The sequence below is a fragment of the Aricia agestis genome, chromosome 9 (assembly GCF_905147365.1).
Source record: "Aricia agestis chromosome 9, ilAriAges1.1, whole genome shotgun sequence".
NCBI lineage: Eukaryota > Metazoa > Arthropoda > Insecta > Lepidoptera > Lycaenidae > Aricia > Aricia agestis.
The window spans coordinates 2,457,179-2,479,388 of record NC_056414.1 but is presented as its reverse complement, the minus strand read 5'-3'; the positions used below and the strand labels follow the sequence as shown (position 1 = coordinate 2,479,388).

The 22,210-nt window shown below is 39.1% G+C and overlaps 1 protein-coding gene across 4 annotated transcripts in view; it reads left to right on the top strand.

The window, feature by feature from the left end:
* Positions 1-15,401, top strand: part of LOC121730333 (solute carrier organic anion transporter family member 74D-like) — a 104,790-nt gene extending 89,389 nt beyond the window's left edge. For all 4 annotated transcript variants that reach the window (XM_042119338.1, XM_042119340.1, XM_042119339.1 and 1 more), the window contains exons 4-11: positions 8,645-8,776; positions 10,738-10,902; positions 11,843-11,968; positions 12,411-12,541; positions 13,030-13,160; positions 13,934-14,145; positions 14,468-14,644; positions 15,251-15,401. In XM_042119338.1, the coding sequence (XP_041975272.1) occupies positions 8,645-8,776; positions 10,738-10,902; positions 11,843-11,968; positions 12,411-12,541; positions 13,030-13,160; positions 13,934-14,145; positions 14,468-14,644; positions 15,251-15,387 (1,211 nt within the window). In that variant the 3' untranslated portion in view covers positions 15,388-15,401. The remainder of the gene's footprint in view (positions 1-8,644; positions 8,777-10,737; positions 10,903-11,842; positions 11,969-12,410; positions 12,542-13,029; positions 13,161-13,933; positions 14,146-14,467; positions 14,645-15,250) is intronic.
* The last annotated feature ends 6,809 nt before the right edge of the window (positions 15,402-22,210 follow it).

Here is a 22,210-nt window from a genome sequence, read left to right as displayed (position 1 = left end):
ACAGGATCATATCGATGCATGATATCTACTGCTATCATTGTTCAAATAAAAAGAAAAATAACTTAAATCTATGTATCAAATTCTTAAAGCATTGATGCTTTTAGGGAGCTTTTATGCCCAACAAATATAGTCGAAGGCGTAGACGGTGTGCCTACATGACGAAATGGGATTAATAAAGTTGGAACAGTGTTTACTGAACGGAACAATACGTTTGTTACAAAAAGAGTTGGTCCTTGAATTATAAATGCACCCCTACGACCGCGAGCACAATATGTTGAGTCTACACACGAACGTCTGTTTTATTACTCCATTACCATTAAAGTTTACGTTTCGGATTATGAAAGCAATTAGTGGAGTCTCGAGTGCGTTAGACCTTGAAGCTATCTGTTGGATCGGGCTTTGATTTATATGTCACGATGCTCTTATCCACATTCAATATCATGTTCGCATGCTCGAGAACTACTCGTGGATTGTTCTCGTCCAATTATTTCGTGATTCGGGTGGACACGAGTCGCTACGTCATCTATTGACAGGGATTATCTAAGGCTCGGTGCTAATACTCCCAAATTCACACCCACGATAGGTCAGGAAAAATACAAAGTAAATATTTGCGGCCGAGGAGAGTAAACCGTCTTCATGAATTTGTATCGAAATGGTTCGACATCAGCGCATAAAATGTATTGTTTTCGAAGGCTTTAGAAAGTCAAAATATTATTTGAAATTACAAAAGCCCGGGTTGTCTGTTGTGGCGAAATTATGCGCTTCTTGGCGCAATTGTCACGAACCGCATAATGTGGCCATTGTGCGCGGTGTGGCTGCATTGTGGCACTCAGTGTGGCCACCTCGGAACCTGGATTCCTCCACACATATCGCGGAACTGTCACCTACCGTTATATTGGCGCAGATTTGCGCGCAAATCCACGAAGAAAGCACGCACGTGACATAAGTACAAATTGAAATGCGTGTATCGTTACCGGCTAACTTGCGAATTGCGCGCGCATCGTAGTCCTTATTACGTGAGCACGAGGGTTTATTGTCCTTCGGTGTCAGTGGAAAATCGCAACGTGCCTCGACTTGCGACAAATAAAATTTGCAAATACGCCAAATGGTTTCCGCGTATTTCGTTATTGTTCGAAACATTTATGAATGGAGAATGGAATTCTAATAAGTTTTGCAACAGTTTTAGTTTCAGTAGCATTAGTAGCTGTTGCACTAGCAGTGTTTTCAGTAGCTACCATTATTTTTTATCGTTGCAGTGTAACACCATCGAGAGCGATATATCCGTACAAAATTAACATAAATTGTGGTATTATCCCTATATGTTGCCATGGATTCTGCGTGCCTTCGATTTTATTGCCTCTCATTTAAAATGCATTACATATTTACCTTCGCAAATGAATAGATTATTTTAATCGTTTTTCATTATTACCTACTTATTTAAAGTAAATGTCTTTACAAATATGTTGCTCAAAACTCTGTATCTAATTTTAATAATTATTTCGTAAGTCGTTTGGATTGCTCGTGATGTAACTCCGTTTCTATGATAAAGTACACGGCTTTACCTGTTGGGAAAAATTAGAGGCGTACCGATAATTATATTTTGGTAAGGTATAATGGTATAATTACAGCTAAGAGGTACGTCATCCTTGCTCCGTCATATTCTGAATCACAATTTATATTTAGACTGCAATTACATTTTTTTTTACATAAGTTCCTCGTCTTATATCTTTATGTTCTTCTGCAGATTTCTTTTCTTTAGATTCTAGTGTTGCTTACATTCATTGGTTTTTCGGATCTAAACTTCTCATTCGCTAAAGGCCTTTGCGTTTATCGATAAAATCTGGCAACAAGTACATTATAAAGTCTTTTAACTCGTGTAATAGTGATCCATATGCCGTCGGAATACAGGTCCTTTGCAGGCAGAATAATTTCAAACAGATCGTCCTGCATTCGAAAGTGTGCCGTCACAGACTCACAGATGCAATTTTCACCTTGCTTTCGCTTTTTCCCGGCGTGAGACTATCACGCACACTTATATAAGGCGTTACATCACGCCGACTAAAATACTAGTCGCGGTCACGGCCAAGGCTGTAGACAATTAAAGTAATGAGGACTTGGTGGGTGGACGCCGTGCCCACTTTTACTTTTAAACCGGTCGGGCTGACCTTCGTGGTGTCAACAGGATGCGTTTCGTCTATGTTTTCCCCTATTTTGTATGTTTTAATTTGATGTCTATTTGACTAGAATGTGTTGTATAAGAATTCGTTTCGTCTACTTTGTCTCTTTTCAATAAAGAGACTAAGAAGGCGAAACGAATTCTTCTTTTTCTTCGAGCGAGATTTTTCTTTTTTTTGATATTTATTTCACATTGGTTTATTGTATAGAATTAGTTTCGTCGACTTTAGATTTTAGTGAATCAGTTACAGTTTTTTTTCTATCTCTACATTTTCACTGATTCCATCATTTGGCTGATATTTTCTTATCTATTTCTGTAATGAAATTCTTACGTGGATTTTCTTCTTGCCAAGTAATAATGGTTTTTATAAGTAGCTCTCAAATACATACATACAAACAAACAAATACATACTCGAATACATTATGGCTACATGCATACGCATCCCTCCTTTCATTACGCTATTTCCCAATAAAGCTAGCAAAACATCATTACAACCCAGTAGCGGTCAAAGGATCCCACTTCTTAGTTAACAATAATTCTATCAATTATAAGTATCAAGAGTACCTATGAAAGACTAAACTTGGCTCTATTAAAACATACAAAACTTCATTATTTGTGGTTTGACGGTGATATAGACCCTTCCTCAAATACACTATAATATTATATTGTCATGGGCATTACAGCCGTTGCCGAGACACCGTTTATATAAAAACTAGATGATGCCCGCAACTCCGTTGCGCCAAAATTCGTTTATCGCGCGGAAGCCGTACATTTTTCCGGGATAAAAAGTATCCTATGTCCTTTTCCAGGACTCAAAGTATCTCCATGCCAAATTTCAGCAAAATCGGTTCAGCGGTTTGGGCGTGAAGAGCTAACAGACAGACAGACAGACAGACAGACAGACAGACACACTTTCGCATTTATAATATTAAGTATGGAAGTATGGTCTTTTTAATTAAATAAGGGGGCAAACGAGCAAACGGGTCACCTGATGGAAAGCAACTTCCGTCGCCCATGGACACTCGCAGCATCAGAAGAGCGTTGCCGGCCTTTTAAGAGGGAATAGGGTAGTAGGGGAGGGTAGGGACAGGAAGGGAAAGGAATAGGGGAGGGTAGGGAAGGGAATGGGGTAGGGGATTGGGCCTCCGGTGAACTCACTCACTCGGCGAAACACAGCGCCAGCGCTGTTTCACGCCGGTTTTCTGTGAGAACGTGGTATTTCTCCGGTCGAGCCGGCCCATTCGTGCCGAAGCATGGCTCTCCCACGTATAGAATCTTGTACTTTAAAGATTGTCTCTTTAAAGTACAAGATTCTGCCTATTGATATCTCGCACGTCTGTACAATCTGTACAATTGGATATTGGTTTCGTATACACGTTGTACCTACCGACCGCCCTTGACTGAGCGCGACCGGGCGACCTTGTAATAAATGTTCTCTGTTTTGATCTATCAAGTTTGATGTTATGGGTCATCTATGTTGCAAGAATAGACTGCTAAACGGCTAGTAGTTTGAGCTTAGGAAGATTTTATCAGATCATCAGGAGTCAGATATGTTTTATCACTAGATGACCCCCGGCTACGTACATTTTTCCGGAATACAAAGTATCCTATGTGATATGCCCTATCCCGGGACTCAAAGTAGTCTCCATACCAAACAGCAAAATCGGTACAGCGGTTTTGGCGTGAAGAGGTGACAGTGTCTGCATGGTCGTACCCAGGATTTTAGCCAGGGGGGTGGTCAGCATACCTGTTTCGAGAAAATTGACTTTTATTTATCTGACTGAAAATATATTTTGTTTCCAACACTTCATTTTGCGCAGAGTAGGTAACACGGTAACACGTTTTTAGTTCCCACTTGCCAGGAAAATTGACGTTTATTATTTCTTTCAGGGGGGGGGGGGGGGGAGCATTCTCCCCCCTGCCCCTTTCTGGGTACATGTGTCATGTAACTGTCTGTTATAGACAGACAGGTAGACAGACATAGACACTTTCGCAATTATGATATTAGTATGTCTGTATGTTTATTATCTATATATATAAAAATCAATTGCTGTTCGTTAGTCTCGCTAAAACTCGAGAACGGCTGAACGGATTTATCTTATCTTGGTCTTGAATTATTCGTGGAGGTCTAGGGAAGGTTTAAAAGGTGAGAAAAATTTTGGATGTGTGGCGGTACCCACAAATCGCCTAATATTCCTGCATCGCGCTATCGAAGTTTTCTGAGCGCGTCGGTATATATACGACAGCTGAAATGTATCACGTGGGCTTCGGCTTGACCGAGCATAACACCTCGCTCGGTCGGAAGATCTTCCTTTAGCGTCGCCACGCATTATCCCACAGATGTATAGATGCATGGATGTATATGTAGATGTATGGATGTTTGTTACTCTTTCACGCAAAAACTACTGAACGGATTTTAATGAAACTTTACAATAATATAGCTTAACATGTTCTTTACCACTACGATTTTCGTGATGTCTTCTCGGATGCCGCCTACATTGTACGGCGGACTCACCAGGTGAGTCGTCGGCACTGGAATCAAATTTATGTGAACTCTCCAGGTGAGTCGGTGGCACTGAACGTGTTAAACATCATAATAACACATAGGCTACAATTTTAACCGACTTTCAAAATGGGGGAGGTGTTATGTTCGTTTTCTTATGTTCAACGATTACTCCGTCGTTTGTTAACCGATTTTCAAAATTTTTCTTTTGGGTATCATCATAAATATAGGGTATCATCCCAATTCGGTATTATATTCACAAAAGTGGTGATCTGATGAAGGATCCATAAGTAAACGAGGGAACTCCTCAAAAATTATAGGGAAATATGTGGTGACTTCGGTTTCGTGAGAAGTATTCTAAGCATATGCTACCAACAAGTAAGATTTTGAACCGAGGTATACCTGGTATACCGTGGTTCGGAAGGTGCTGAGAGAACTCCTGATTCTTTATAGATACAAGTTTGGGAGTTTCGGCGTTGTTTTAAGAACGGAAAGCATATGCTTCTATGCAAATTACATTCATCATCAACATCGTCATCATCATCACTACCATATTATACCATGTTATTGGTAAGTACTTTTCATAGTCTTTTAGATCGAGACTCGAGTTTGTCAAGCGATAATTTAAAAAAATCTATACCTACCTAATATTATAAACCTGAAGAGTATGTTTGCTTGAACGGAATCGGAGGAACTACATTCCGATTTAAAAACTTATTTCAGTGTTAGATAGCTCATTTATCGAGTAAGAACTAAGACTATAGGCTAAGACTAATACGACCGAAGAAACTCAGGAAAATGTGGGAAAAACGGGGGAAATATTAGAAATTACGAACTACTGGAGCAATTTTTATGGCAATATTTGGCACAGATATAGAGTAGACCAAGTGAAGGGAGTAGGGACATAAGAGCTATTTTTATGGGAAAATGTACGGTTTCCGTAAAATTCCTAATTTACGCGGGCGAAGCCGCGCGGGACATCTAGTCTATTATATAAAAATAAGTCGGGTTTTCCTTCCTGACGCTATAACTCCAGAACGCACGAACCGATTTCCAAGGTTTTGCATTCGTTGGAAAGGTCTCGGGCTCCGTGAGGTCTATAGAAAAAAAAAATCTGAAAACTTCAAGAGAAAAGCAGGAAAACAGGGAAAATCATTTTATGGCAAAACAATGTTTGCCGGGACAGCTAGTATTAGTATGGATTAGATTCGTCTTGGCTGTGAAAATGGCTAGAGCTAAAAATCTGCTCTAAATTACAGAGTGTGTGCACACTCTGTAATTTAGAGCAGATTTTTAGCTCTAGCATTTTTTCTGCAGTTTTTGCAATACAGAGCTGATCTTTCCCATTAACGGTCCCACTGAGGTTTTGTTATTGAGAGTTCATTATTCTGCAATTTTCGAAATGTAAAGTTGATAAGCTGATCTTTGTCAATCTCACTTCTCTTTGCAGTTTAACAGTTGTTTGGCTTCAACACTTCATTCATTGCTAGCTGTAGGTGGGTTTTTGACACTTTTTGACATCCTACAGAAGGACACATGCCTCCGATAGGTCAAGCGATTACGCTTGTAATGTCTATATTTGTATTTCCGCTTTTGATAATATATTCCTTTAGCACCTCATAGGATACGCCGATTTTAATCTGATAGAGCCCAATGGTACGTGACAAGTATAACGATAATCTTACACTACAGCAATATGCGATATTTTATTTTAGCTCTTTTATTTGAAGAAAACGGCGACGTCAGAAACTTCATTATTTTAATTTTCATTGCATCGTGGCTCCCAAATGCATGGTCATTTTGATCATTTTTTTCTTATTTAAATACTACCACGATTGAGAGTATTTTTAGCTATAATTTAATGCATCATCATCAACTCACACAATTACGATATCTCCCCAAATTAGGGAAAAATAATGTTGGTTTTAATAAATTAACCTAACTTTTGGTATTTTTTAGAAATTCTTTTGATCTTTATAAGTTTCATGATCTTTATAAGTTATGGAGACAAGTGAAAAATTAAGTCAACATTTTACACTGAATATGGCCATAGTAAATAGCCATATTATACTTACTTGTTTAGCGGCTTTTTGCAATGATATATATTTCTTTGCACCCATGTGCGAAGAAATACTATCTAGACCTAGGGTTACCAATACAGAGACTTATTGATTAATAGTTACAAAGAAGCGATTCATAGTGTAATGGCTACCACACATGCTACGGTCTATCGAAGAGGTCCACCTGTGCAGGTATGCCTGCGCAGGTAGACCGAAATGAGTGTGGGAATAGACCAGGGGCCCTATTATGAGCTCTTAAATCCATTCACTTTACGTCCTTATACAGTCAGATTAGGACGTAAAAAGAACGGATTTAAGAGCTCATGATAGAGGCCCTGTGCAGTTTTTTGAGCCTGCGCAGGCGACCGGCGCAAAATCGAAAATCAGTTCTTTCGAGTGACACCTGCGCAGGCATAACTGTACAGGTGACCTCTCCGGTAGACCGTAAAGCGTATGGCTTACATTATAATTATCTTTAATGCAGTGTATATAATGCAACAAAAAAAAATCTACAATGAGCATGCATTTGCTCCGTTAAATCATTGTTTTTAGGATTCCGTAGCCAAATGGCAAAAAACGGAACCCTTATAGATTCATCATGTCTGTCTGTCGGTCTGTCCGTCCGTATGTCACAGCCACTTTTCTCCGGAACTATAAAAGCTATACTATTTAAACTTGGTAAGTAGATGTAGTCTGTGAACCGCATTAAGATTTTGATATAAAATTTGAAAAATTATTAAAAATGTTAGGGGTAGTGTCCCATAGTGCCCAACTGAAACATTTTTTTTTGCGTGTGGGGTATCTATGGATTATGGATAGGTCTTCAAAAATCATAATGAGGTTTTTTTTTATAACCTGAATAGTTTGCGAGAGAGAATCTTCTAAAGTGATAAAATGTCCCCCCCCCCTAGTATGATAATTAAAAAAATATATGATGTACATTACTATAAAAACTACCAATGAAAATTGGTTTGAACGAGATCTAGCAAGTCGTTTTTTTTATACGTCATAAATGGTAAACCTTAATTTAACTTTCATTAAATCAACTGAAATATAAAATTAAATCAAAAACCTTTTAATTTCATACTAATAAACCTTATTGCTGCTGCGGAACCCTTCATGGGCGAGTCCAACTCGCACTTGGCTGATTTTTTATGAATTTCTAACAACGAAATATGTTCGGTGTGCTAACCCTAGAGCTCTTGGTCTATTCCAATGTAATTAATAAGTGCAGTTCAATGTTCTTGGTTACATAAGTGAGCGTGGGTTCTGTTGGTTTTTTCGTTATCAAGTCTACGATTTCGTATTAGTATACCATATAAAATGGTTTGTTTTATATGGTTTCTTATGTTACATTCCAAAAGAATTATAACTTATCAGTTATCTACAAGGTAACAAGGATAAAAAGTATGAAATTCTTGTGTAGAATTAAATGTAAAAGTATATCGATTTTTACTGGTGATTCACCTGAGAACGTGCCTTTTATTAATGACTCCAAAAGTTTTCACCAGAAAGCTCTTCGAGATCTTCTCGAAACGAAGTTTCAAATTACCTATACATTTTTTGGACTTTAGCTTCTTCTCCTTCAGCTAAGGGCCTGTCCACATCTCCACGTCACGACGTCGTCAACATGCGGCGACAACGGTAACGATAGAAGAAATAAGATGTGCATTTTTACGTTACGTTGACGTAAATTTACACGTCACGTCAACGTACTGTGCCACGTTACCGCACCGTTCCACGTTGACGACGTCGTGACGTGGAGATGTGGACAGGCCCTCTGTTCGCAGTACGTAAATCACGTGTCCAAAGGGAATGTGAACTGGACACGTGATTTACGTAGGTACTGCGGGGATGATGATGATGATGATAATTGATAACTAACATAATATCTCCAATTTCCAGGCATGGTGTTCATAGCGGGATTCATCGTGGTCCTCTCGGCGCTGATGTTCTTCTTCCCGCGTGCCATCAAGCAGAGTCCGCTACCGCCACCGCCCAAGAAGGCCAAAGAGAAGCGGGAGCCACTCTTTAAAGGTGAGACCAAAAAATGTGCGAGCTTAATGTTATGTCAGTATTCGTCGTGATGAAATTTTTATCCCTGTGGCATCGTAACAGCATAGTAGCAGTATAGTGGCAGCATAGTGGCGGTATAACTAGCACCAATACGAGTATAATACGAAATCAATCTAGTAGGCCTCGACCTGACCGAGTATACCACCGGTCGGAAGATCTTGCTTTGTGGCCTTTGGGCCTGTTTTCACCAACCGCCTCCTAACGCTAAGTGGTCCCCTAGCGGCCATTAAGGGTACGTATCCTTCAAGATTTCACGAATTTTTGTGTGTCACGTTCGTCCTTAGGGCGTAAGAACTTTTGCAAAACATTACTTTTTTTATATGTTTGTTTTAAGAGATATTTGACCCGCAAAGATCGCTAGGGAACACTTAGCGTTAAAAGACCGTTGGTGAAGAAACGCATTAGTCTACTATACTTATATTCCCAAAGAGCATATTGGGTAGTACTTAAGTAAGTTGCTGTTGCATACAAGTTGTAGTTAAATTTAACACAGGGATCTGTTTTCCATCTAACTGATGGAAAAATTTGTGATACTGTGGACAAAGTTCTTTTCTATTCCAGTTAAAAAAAAATAATATTTTTATAGCTTATTGATAACAAAATATTGTTATATAAAAAAGAATGTTTGTGTTAATTAGTTTAAACTTGTGGACTGTATAAGAAGTTAGATGTAAATTATAACATGAAGATAAGGTTCATTACGTTTATAAAAGAATAGATGTTGCATCCCTGGTCAGTGATGAGTTGAGAACTCAGAACAGGAAAATAAGCTTGAGAAGCAGAAGTGAAGGGAAATTCCGGTGTTGCTAGCATTCGTGTGTTGCCAGATGACGCACCGGAAGACGTCTTGATACTTGCGTTTTTGCCCATTAAAAAAGTAATAACCGTGTATGGTTATTCTAAATCGCGGAATCGCGTACAGAAAAGTTATATGTATTAGACACACTTAAATACACTTAAATTCGTATTTAAATACGTTCTCGTAACATCCTAAAATGTTGCAGTTTATACCTACTTAATTCGTTATTCTGTTAACTAGCCAATTAACATTGAGTAAAACTTAACTATTACTTGGGCAAGTTAAACAATCCCTAATTACATCAAATTACCGATTACCGATACCATATTAATGAGCTGATAATTTATTTTAAATTATTCTTAGCAACTAACCACACCTATTTATTTTACATAATATATACCTTTCCAATCGCCTTCTCAAATCTAAATTTAAGCAATCCTGTCACTACATCATAACATTCTATAATAATACCATATTATTTGATTGTACCATCTGCATCACAATTATTTTTTTTTTCCTCTATCTAGAGCAGTGAGCACAAATACTAGGAATTTTGGTATTTAACAATTTCACCACAAAAAAATATATACAGACGAACATATTATAACCTCCTCCTTTTTGGAAGTCGGTTAAAATAGCATTTGCCTTTGCAAATAGCAGAAAGAAATGTGAATATAATACAACGACTGCAATATGAATAATAATTCGGTTCTGTCTCATTCTTAGTTAATTAATAAGGCCTTTAAAGTTTTGGTAATTATGACTACGATCGTTTTGGTAGATAAATCTAATTCTTTAGAATTTTTGGCATGTCCACATCATCCACAGTTTAGGCTGGCCGGAAACGCACGTTTTTCGTATTCGATTTCCGAATTAGTTTTCCGTATTTGGAACACCGTGTGACTAGCGCAAACGTTCGTTTTTATACATGCGAACGCCTTGGCTTGCACTTGAAACGTACGTACGTTCCGTACGGAGAAAAACGAACGTGTGTGGCAGTTAATGTATCTTCTACTGATTGATGATTCCATGCATTCGGATTTCCGAATACGGAAATCGCATACGGAAAACGTGTGTTATGTGCGTAAAGAAACCATTCCATTATTAAAACATCAATCTCCAGACTTCTTCGCAACGATCAAGCGGCAGCTGACCAACGACATCCTGATGTGGCGCACGGCGTCGTCGGTGCTGCACCTGATGCCGATCAGCGGGGTGTACTCGTTCCTGCCCAAGTACTTGGAGAAGCAGTTCCGGCTGCCCACGCACGACGCCAACCTTGTCTCGGGTGAGGTACTAGCTGTTATGTCTACTGTGCCTTGTGATTAAATCACGCAAACAACCATAAAAAGTAGTTTATTTTTTTCCCCGTCGTTTGCTATACAGGATGTAACAAAAATAAGTGATAATATTTTAGGATGTGTACGTGTTCCTTGTAGAGAGTTCACTGTGAAATTGTGATGCTCGGGCCCTTGCCCATACAAAAGTGAGAAAATTTTTTCGTCTTTCAGCGCTTCTACTTTCACAGTGAACTCTCTACAAGGAACACGTACACACCTTAAAGTATTATTACTTATTTTTGTTACGTACATTGTATATCTGCGCGAAATTTTATGATCGGTCTAGCCCCGTGACCAAAGGAAATTTAATAATTTTTGCATAATGTAAATTTTAGATACTGCATCGATTGTGATTGCTAGACTTGACAGTCGAGATAATCCATCAAAGCTTTAAGTAGAGAAGAGCATCTCTTAAGCATAGTAAAAGGAGGGGAAGTAAGTTATCTTTATACAAAGGCACCGCGCGCGGCTTGTATGTGTGCGCCATAGTATCAATGCGTCGCCACGTACCGCACACAACAAAATCTCGGCGGTACCCACGAAGCTAAACTGGCCGAGATTTTGTTGTGTGCCGTACGTGTTTTTGTATAAAGATAACTTACTTCCCCTCCTTTTACTATGTCTTAAGTGCTTGTGTGAAACTATGCAACTTTGTCGGCTTAGTGATATTTTATGCCAAGGTTTATGTTTTCCACGATGGTAGTTCATTTGCTGAGTTGGTGCAGTTCCTGACTTACTGCCTCTCAGGCCAAAGCACCAAATTGATTCTTCAAGGACAACCCTCAAATATATTAATCCCAATATAGGCTCGTTTAAGTCAGCCACTTTGTTATACGCGGTTAATCGTTTGTTCAGCTTACTAACATAACTCTCAACATCTACTTCCAGGTCTGGGCGGTATTCTGGTGATGGGTCTGGGCATCATCACATCAGGCGTCGTCATATTGAAGGTGGTGCCGACCGCGCGCCAGGTCGCCGCGTGGACTGCTGCCACCGCCGCCATATATAGTGCTGGTGAGGATGCTTTGTACACCATGTCATTGTGTAATTATTATTGGAGTTTTTATCATTATGTGACCGCATAATGATAAAGTGTTTACAGAAAAAGTGTCAAGAACGCAGTGTTCGTGTTAAGACGATGGGATTGCCATGCTTTTAAAAAAAATAAAATTGCCATGCTTCGGCACAAATGAGTCGGGTCTAATTATCAATATCGCAGCCTCGCCAAAACCGACGAGAAACAACGGTTCTTGAAAGATGGTGAGGTAGCTGGAGACGTAAGGGTGTGGGGATTTTAAGAGCCAGTAATTTAACTGGCCCATAAGCGGAAGCCTACCATGAGGTGACCCGTCTGCTCGTTTTTTGTTGGTGCGACAGATAAAATAACGGTGTACGTGTACTTTATTTATTAACTAGTTTTCACTATCTAATATAAATATCTGATTCTCATTTCCAGGCATGGTGGTGCTGATGTTCGTGAGCTGCCCCGAGGAGAGCTACCGCGCGCTGACCCCCGGGGTCAACAACCTCAGCTGCAGCACCGGCTGCCACTGCGACAGCGCGCCCTACAGCCCCGTGTGCGGACAGGTCAGGTTCAGATGATCCTACACTGTCCTACAGGCAATGTTAAGGGGGATAAACGGCCCTAATATAATTAACTAGACGTTCGGCACGGCTTAGTAATCATGACACGATCCTACACGCAGGTGGCGTGTGCGACTTACCCTTGAATCAGGAGTAAAAAAAGCGTAACGGAAACTTTCGAAACCATGATCGGCTTGGCCGACTAGCCGGCTAGTCGGCCAAAGTCACGATCGGCGCAACTCTAGTCGTAAGCTATAAGTTTTATTTTGCTCTATGCCACTACAAAATAACGGCGGCAAGGGTCGCTAGACCAACGTCTGTAGAAAATGAAACTTATAGCTTAGGACATAAAGTGGCATTTAATTTTAATTTTTGTCGGTGAATTTTTAGCGGTGCACAAACGTAACGCTGGTGTAACTTTGACTGTCAACTGTTTCAACTTCCCCTCCCCTCGTGCAACTGAACTAATTCACTATCCCAAATCCTTCCAGGATTCATACACGTACGAGTCGCCGTGCCAGGCGGGCTGCCTCAACAGCTTGCAGCTCGACAACAGCACGTGGCTGTACTCCAACTGTACTTGTATCGACGCTCGGCTGCATGGGGAGAAGGCGTTTAACACGTAAGTTATGCGACCTAATGCACAACGCATTTAGTATCTTTATATTGTAGTACCTAATTGAAGTACTATCCAAGAAATTGATTCATAGGCAGTTGACGGACCTACGTCTTTACTCTACGTTTTATACGTGGGAGAGCCATGCTTTGGCACTAATGGGCCGGCTCGACCCGAGAAATATCACATTCTCACAGAAAACCGCGATAAACAGTGCTTGCGCTGTGTTTCGCCGAGTGAGTGAGTTTACCGGAGGCCCAATCCCCTACCCTATTCCCTTCCCTACCCTCCCCTATTCCCTTCCCTTCCCATCCCTACCCTCTATTACCCTATTCCCTCTTAAAAGACCGGCAACGCACCTGCAGCTCTTCTGATGCTGCGAGTGTCCACGGGCGACGGAAGTTGCTTTCCATCAGGTGACCCGTTTGCTCGTTTGCCCCCTTACATCATAAAACAAAAACGTCATGTGGTCGGCGTATGTCAATTCAGTGTTAGCTGTGATCGGTCGGATGGATTTGACGTAACGCGACCAAATTACTTATACGAGTATCAGGTCCGCCATCTGATTAGGAATCAACTTCTCTGATAGTACATACATGATGTAAAGTGTAAAGTACACGCGTGACGAGAACGTTATGAAAATGTGATCGTAGAGATCGAACGAGGCGAACGAAGAGTTGCGCGCACATCTTTTTCAATATACATACATAGAGATGAAGCTCAAGAAGTTTTACTTCAGTTGTGTAGTCTAAAGCATACTCGTTTTTTTTTAATTACAGCCTTCGCTACTATCACGTGAACGAATCAAAGGCGGGCGTGGCTGACTACGACAAGAGTGACGTCACACCGGGGTTCGCTGTGAGCGGCGAGTGCGGGGGCGAGTGCTCGTCGATATACGCCTTTATTGCCATATTCGCAGCGGTCATGTTCGTACACGCGAGCGGGGAGGTCGGCGCCGTGTTGCTTATTATACGGTGCACGGATAAACATGGTAAGGGAATTTTTACTCTCTTAATAATTTTTTTTTATAAAATAAGATGGCAAACGAGCAAACGGGTCACCTGATGGAATACTATAAATATTGAATAATATACGCTTTTATACTAATAATTACGCCTTGTAAAAAAAACTAAATGATAATATTTTAGGGTTTGTATATGTCCCTTATATATTAGAGTTCAATTTGAAAATAGCAGTGCTGAATGAGCATTTTTTGCGACAAAACTGGCAATTTATAAAATATTTACTGTAGCGTAGTCGCTAAGTGCGAACCTCAGTGCGAACTCACATTAACTCTTTTTTTACATTTACAGACAAGGCGATGGCGATGGGCGTGATACAGTTCGCGATCGGCGTGTTCGGCAACGTGCCGTGTCCGATCGTGTTCGGTGCGGCGGTGGACGCGGCGTGCCGGCTGCGCGACGCCGCCTGCGGCTTGTTCGGCGCATGCGCGTCGTACGACAGCGACAGATTCAGACACTTCTACCTCGGTAATGACAGAGACAGATAGATAGTGTAGTAACCCGTTGATTACCACATATCGTATGATATGATGAATAGTTTCGTTTACCAAATTTCTTCTGCATTATTAACTATTAAAGGTTAAAGCTGATCGCAGATTTGTCAGCACCGTACGCTCCGTACACGCCGAATGAATGCACCGCATAGTTCACGAAATGCGGCGCGTACGGCGCGGACGAATGTGCGAGGTTTCACATCATTTCATACAACGAATTCTGAAATGTGGCGCGTAAAGGTGCGTCAACATTTGTATCATTTGCGCGATCAGATCTCCGATCAAATCTTCGTCGCGATCATCGCGCCGTATCATAGTGTGGACGCTTATTAGATCATTCTGCCGATCATGCGCGTATTTGATACGACACGTATCAGATACGCGGTTAATAGCGATCGGGGCGTATCATGATATGCGTATCATTTTGATACGCTTCGATGATACGCGACGGAGATCTGATCGGAGATCTGATCGCGCAAATGATACAAATGTGGACGCACTTCTAGGCGCGTGCTTGCTGATAAATGTGGGATCACCTTAACTAAAACTTACGTCTCATTTCGATATGTTTTATTTTCAGGGTTGTCTGCCGCCCTAATGTTCCTCGCGTTCATAATGGATCTACTCGTGTGGAGCAAGGCGGGGCGCATCGACATGAACCCGGGCGAGGCGCGCCGCTCGCCGCACGCGCGCCGCCCCTCCGACACGCAATTGTGACCACGCCCACCAGCCGTGACGTACGCGCCCGTGACGTCACACGAGCGCTCGCCCGCCACGACGCCGACTACTGACGTCACGACGTTCTCGCCCGACCGCTCCGCTCTGACGTCACCGGATGTCGTGACGTCACCCGGTGTCATAAAGAATATTGTGACGTCGCCGACCACGACGGTCGCGTACGAGTCGCATTTCTGAACCCACTAATTTGGACTAACCGTGTACAAAGATTTTGGACGACGATTTTTCTCGAAAATTATGTCAGTATAGTGAAGTTGTTGCAAAAGTTTTATAGGATATTGTTGTCTCTTTCATGTGAGATCTTATTTATAATGATATTGATATATTATGTAATTTACATCACAAATTCGAGTCAACTATACACATCATAATGCTAATCTAATCTGTAAATCGATATTTTAAATTTAGTGCAAGTTTATACTGAGATTTGCGAACATGCTGACATTTTTACATCTATGAAATATGCCATAAGGTACTATGCGTTACATGGTACGTTAATATTCTGACTGAACAATGAATTTCTGACGCCTCTTTTTTGCATTTTGTAAGCTTTTTTATTTGTGCTCAATTTTTTTATTTACAATTTTCCGATCGTATTTTCATCGAAATATCGGATGTTTGTGGAACAAATTGAGATGTAGTTGTTATATTTATTCAATTCTTCGGAGGTTTATTGGAGGAATATAAAAGTGTGTTTACGCTGTCGATGCTGTTGGATTTTTTAAGCCACAAGTTGTGACTTGAATTTTTATCACTGTGGACATACCTTTGTTATAATTTACGAATATTACGGTACAAGAACAGCTGTTGTAGATAAGCTGAAAACTGGATGTTTGTAGGAGAATTTGTCGAATCAATTTTATCGTATTTTTATGTATGTGATAGATATACGAGTGACATCCAGAGTTTTTAGTATGCGAATTTAATGGCTAGTGATTAGAATTTTATATTAGATTAATTATTTTTTAACAAAATATTGTAACTTGTACATAGGTAACATATAATCACGTAGACTAAGACCTCTGTTTATTGTTAGGTTGTTATTTTTATATTTTTTAAATGAAATCGTGGGTTATTAAATTATTTTGCTCTTGCGCTCTGGTCAGTTGTTGGGGCATTTAAATGGCAATTCGTAGACATTATACAAATCAATGAAATGTTTTTTTTGTATTTAATTAAAAACAAGCATTGTCAATTTACTAAAATTATCTAATTCAATACGTCTTATTTCTTGAAATGGAATAATAAGTAAATATTTTAAATTGTATTTAAACACTGAGTCTTATGAAATTTTAAGGCCAAAATATAATAAATACTTATTTAAATTACGTAAGTACCATTATATTTTGAAATTTTTGTCGTAATTTTGCTTTTCGTAGAGAAATATACCAGTGTGGATAGGCCTTTACTTTTAAAGTTAATATTGCGTTTTTAAAGTTATAATAATTACGGTAATAATGTTTTTCTTTTAATTACAAGTGCAATATAAAAACGGACAAAACAAACACACTGCCATAACTGAATGGTTTTTAAAGTTTTCTACAATACTCTCACAATTAAACGCCGTTAAATATTTGTGCAATTTTAGGTAATTTTTTTAAGAATTTATGAAAATATTTAGGAACAAATTTTTGTGTTAAACTTTTTTATGTACAGTAGTGATCAAAAGTTTTTACGCCAATTTTTTTTGTCCGCCATAACATCTATCCGTCGGTTAGTTCTGAATTAGCATATAAAGTGTCTGCATAATTTTGAATACAATTTTACTAGTCCATGTAGTGCTAATTATACCTCGATTTTAAACTAAGCTAAGACTAGTTGTTGGCTAACGTTTGCAATATTTTTAATATGTTGGCGGTTATTGGTAAAACATTTGTGGACGAGAGCGTACGCAATTTAATCGGGTAGGGTATGTATGAATTTTTCTAACAAGCTAACAAAAACATACTATGTATGGAATTTTTGTGATTATAGATGAAATTTGTATATTTATGTATTGACGCATAATATTTAGCAATAAATTGTATGCTTTTATAGAGTAAATTATTTTGATCTTGTAAATAATTTTTAGCGAATTTTAGCCTTTTATGTACTATTTTATTATATGAAGTACGATCTATCACAGCTTCTTCTAAAGATTTTTTAAGAAATATTGTGTTCTAATTTGTGCAATACAATAAAAATGTATATTTCTATTATATATTTTATGAAATCTTGTGCATAATATTGCGTACGTTCGTTTTTTAAATAAATTATAATATTTTACATGTTAGACGTAGGAGTGTACCAAAACATCACGTTTAGTGAAGTAACGATAGGGAATTAAGCTGGCAGTGAGCCATCAGGGCTAATGTTGATATTGAACAGCGGTTAATTTTTAATTTATTAATTTATTAATTCAAGTAATAAATTGAAAATTAAAAATTCTTAGGTAGATAAATCCCTAGATCTACAATAATATTTAACAATATTTTATTGAACAACTTATTTGACAATAAGATTGAAAGGCGGGCGCGTTCAATATTAAATCTAGACGGTCAATAATATTACACAGTACGTGATATTGCACAATAAAATTGATCGTCTAGGGGCCCGCTGAACGCTATGCTTAAATTAAAAGTAATAAAAGCTTTGCATTATCGGTCTATTATTACATTTGTCCTGATGGCTCCTGCATTCTTAACGCGAACGAGCGAAGTACAGATTCGTACGTATGTATGGTCGCAGGTGACTTGCAAACATTGTAACTGCGCAGCTCTGGATGAATTGTTGATGTGACCTCTGTCACGATCTTTTTTAATTATTTGTAAATAATACGTAAAACTTTATTATTATATTTGTTTTATTGTGCCTCCTTCCAATAAAATTGAAGCATCTAGTTATAAGTAAAATTAGACAATAGTTGAAAGTGCTTAAACAAAAGTTTGCAACTTAGTAAAAGAAGCACATAGTAAAACTAAGTATGATTGTTTTAAACATATTGACTGCTTGAAATGACCTATACGGCCTATACCTAATCAACCTTATTTGCCTGCAAATATCTAATCAAAGATAAATTTCACCAACTAACTTTTGTTTAATATAATGCGTGGGCGGGCGGGCAGCCTTTATCAATCCAAGATTCGAAATATTAGAATTGAGCCCCAGATTGACAGCCACGATCACCAGATAGTTATGAGGATTCTACAGTGTGTAACAAAAATAAGTGATAATACTTTAGGGTGTGTACGTGTTCCTTCTAGAGAGTTCACTGTGAAAGTAGCAGCGCTGAAAGACGATTTTTTTTTCACTTTTGTATGGGCAAGGGCCCGAGCGTCACGAGTTTCCCCATACAAAAGTGAAAAAAATTTTGGTCTTTCAGCGTTGCTACTTTCACAGTGAACTCTCTACAAGGAACACGTACACACCCTGAAGTATTATCACTTATTTTTGTTACATCCTGTATAAGGTCCTGTTTCACAACTTATTGATAAGTGCGGGATAGGCTTACTTATCCACAACAGCTTATCTGACAGATACTCTATAATATACTCTATCTCTTAGATAAGTTGTGAATAACCTATCCACCACTTCACAGTCAAAGACTTCTATTGTTTAAATAGAATTCCTTGTTCACAGTAAGTAGTGAAACAAACTAACCTAACCTTCGTGTACGTGTAAATCAAACACAACTTTGAAACATTATAATTTATTTTATCGTCTACTGGTGGTGCGCTTCGAATGTGGAAGCGGCTGCGGCGGCCGACGTCTTGACGTACGAGTGTCCATCTACTGTGTAGGCCGTCTGGCTGCCGAGTGGTAAGTAGTCTAGTTCCTCGCTGAAATAAATAGTCGTTTCAGAGCATGTTACATCCATACTAATCTTATAAATTCGAAAGTGTGCCTCTTCACGCCCAAACCGCTGAACCGATTTCGCTGAAATTTGGCATAGAGATACTTTGAGTCCCGGGAAAGGACATAGGATCCTTTTTGTTCCGAAAAAGGGGGTACGGTCCCCGCGCGATAAACGAGTTTTGGCGCAACGGAGTTGCGGGCGTCATCTAGTATTTTATAAGCATTGAACAATAACTTAGCGCTACATTTTTGAAAGAATAGTTTAGGTGAAATTACCAATTAAAATTTTAAGTACTTACCCTAAATTCATAACTAGAGTAATTACCACAGAATATATATTATTAGTAGTACCAAGTATTACTGAGTTTTATCCTTAAAACGGCCTACCAACCTAGCTAGCTCGCGATATATTTCACGTCCCGTTATACAAGCTTCCTGATTTGCTACTTGTAACGTTGAGATACCATTCAAGGGACACATTTTTAGTAGTGCTATATGGTTTACTATCAGGTGGTCAGCTTTACCTGGAGTCGAGGATGCTGTCGAGCTCGTCGGAGTCGCTCTCGGTGGAGATGATCTCGACATCGCCATGGTTGATGGCCGCCCCGCGCGTGTAGGGCGGGAACGCGCGCTTGTGTCGCTCTAAAAGAAGTTAAACCAATTTCAGTACTTTTCGATACGGAATTTCATCACCAAGCGACCGGTCCGGCGTTTCAGGCGAATATTAGGTACAGTATTTCAGGTTGGCATATAATAATATATGATGAATCTTTGGTTGGCATATATGTTACATATGATGAAGAGTGATATATGCTATGGATTGAGTGTCCTGGATAATAGACGAGCGTCATTGTTTTAACTCGTTACGTAAGGGAACATATCGCAGAATCGAAAACGATAGGTTCCTGACTCCTTTCCATGTAAAGGCACCTGCTGGCTGCTCGTACATAGCTCAGTGTTTCCTGATCATCCTACTTCTATGATCTCAATCTTACTCACCAGGCACCACCAGGGCGTTGGCGAGTAGCGCGCACGCAACGACAACGTATATCCTCTTGTACATGGTAACTGTTGCGGATCACCGACTCCAACGCTTTATACCGCCGCCATAGAATTCGGAGACCTTGCACATCATGCTGTGCCATACCTAATTGATTAACTAACAATGACTGTGGTGATGTGAGAAGGGCATTTGGGGCGCAGGAGTCATTAACATGAGCGTGATTTGATGAACCGATTAGCGATAACAGGAAATATCTAATCGAACAAAACTCTTTTGGAAGTCGGTTCAAAAGAGGAGGATATAGGTACTTATTTAAAAAAAATAGTTTCTTACTTCAAATATTCATGGAATTCAAACTAAAATCCTCGATTGAGCTCCCTAAGGGGCGGGGTCGATTAAACAATTATTTTAATTATTATTTGATGGTGATCATTATTTTGTATAAGTAATATTATTTTGTAATAATAATAATTATTAATTTAAAGTTTACTAAAATATATTTCAAATACCCACGTGCACCCCATGCTGCGAAACGGGAAACAGCGGCGAACGATTTGCCGTTTCACTCGCCACACGGCAATGTGTTATAACTTATAACTCATGGTTATAACCACGGAGCTAATACAAATAAAATAACTTTGTATTAGCTTCGTGGTTATAACTTATATAGCATCTCGTTCTATTACTGTTTCGTTTAATTTTACAAAGAAAACAGCTTACTTACTTTATAGTTTATACGTTAAGACTTAAGGGACCACTAAGGGGCCCATTCACGGCAGGCCGTCTTGCCGTCCGCCGGCTATGCAGGATAGTTTATTTAAAATAAGATTACATTAACAAGCTACCTGTGGAGGCTTGTAATTGGCTTTTCGTTTAAGCCCTGTAAGCCCCCCAAACATGATAAAATAACACCATTTACTATCCTGCATGAGCCGGCATGACATATAATATAGGTTATCAGTTATCAGTTATCACTAATAATTATTATCACTATTGCAATTCGATTTACTAAGTAAGTACTTTTATTTTGTAGTAATACTTGTACTATTATCTATTCTGTGGTAATACCGTTGAATCGTAAATCGGTTTTAACTTTTAAATAAGCGGACGACATAGATGATGGTTAATTTAATCTTATCCAAAAAACAACAAAGTTTACTGAATTATATCATATTAAAGAATAAATTAAATAACAAAGGATTACTAAAAATATTACAATGTTTTCCTTATATTGCTTAAAAGTCTCTTATAATATTTCCCATATCTTAGGTATGTCATATCCTCCGCTCCTGCCTTTACCAATTGCCTTTACCATTGCCTTTACCATCATTTCCTCCATAACCTTTTCCATCGCCGGTACCATGACCTCCTTCGTTGCCTTTTCCATTGCCTTTACCATCATTTCCTCCGTAACCTTTTCCATCGCCTGTACCATGACCTCCTTCGTTGCCCTTTCCATTGCCTTTACCATCATTTCCTCCGTAACCTTTTCCATCGCCTGTACCATGACCTCCTTCGTTGCCTTTATCATTATCTCCCCCATTGCCTTTATTATTGCCATCCCAATTGCCTCCATCATTGCCATCTCCGTTTTTTTCCCTCTCATTTCCTTTGTTTTTACCACTAACATCATCATAGCCCCTGTTACCTAAAATCAGTCACAATACATTAAACATTACCTGTTTAAATCACGTTCAAAATATAATATACGGTTACTGCATAATATACTTTTATGATTTGTGCGTAAACTATTCAATCCAATTTTATGAAATTTGGTAAGTATGGACTATAATATATTATATAATAATAGCTCCCACACCGGTTTCGGTGACGGTGGCCGGATACATTGAAACCAGGCCAGCTACGCAGGAGTAATTTTATAGTGCCCAAGTGTGTGCGCAGTACACAAGAGCACTCTCTATTCCTTCACTCTCATAACCCAGTGGGACGGAAGACCGACACGAC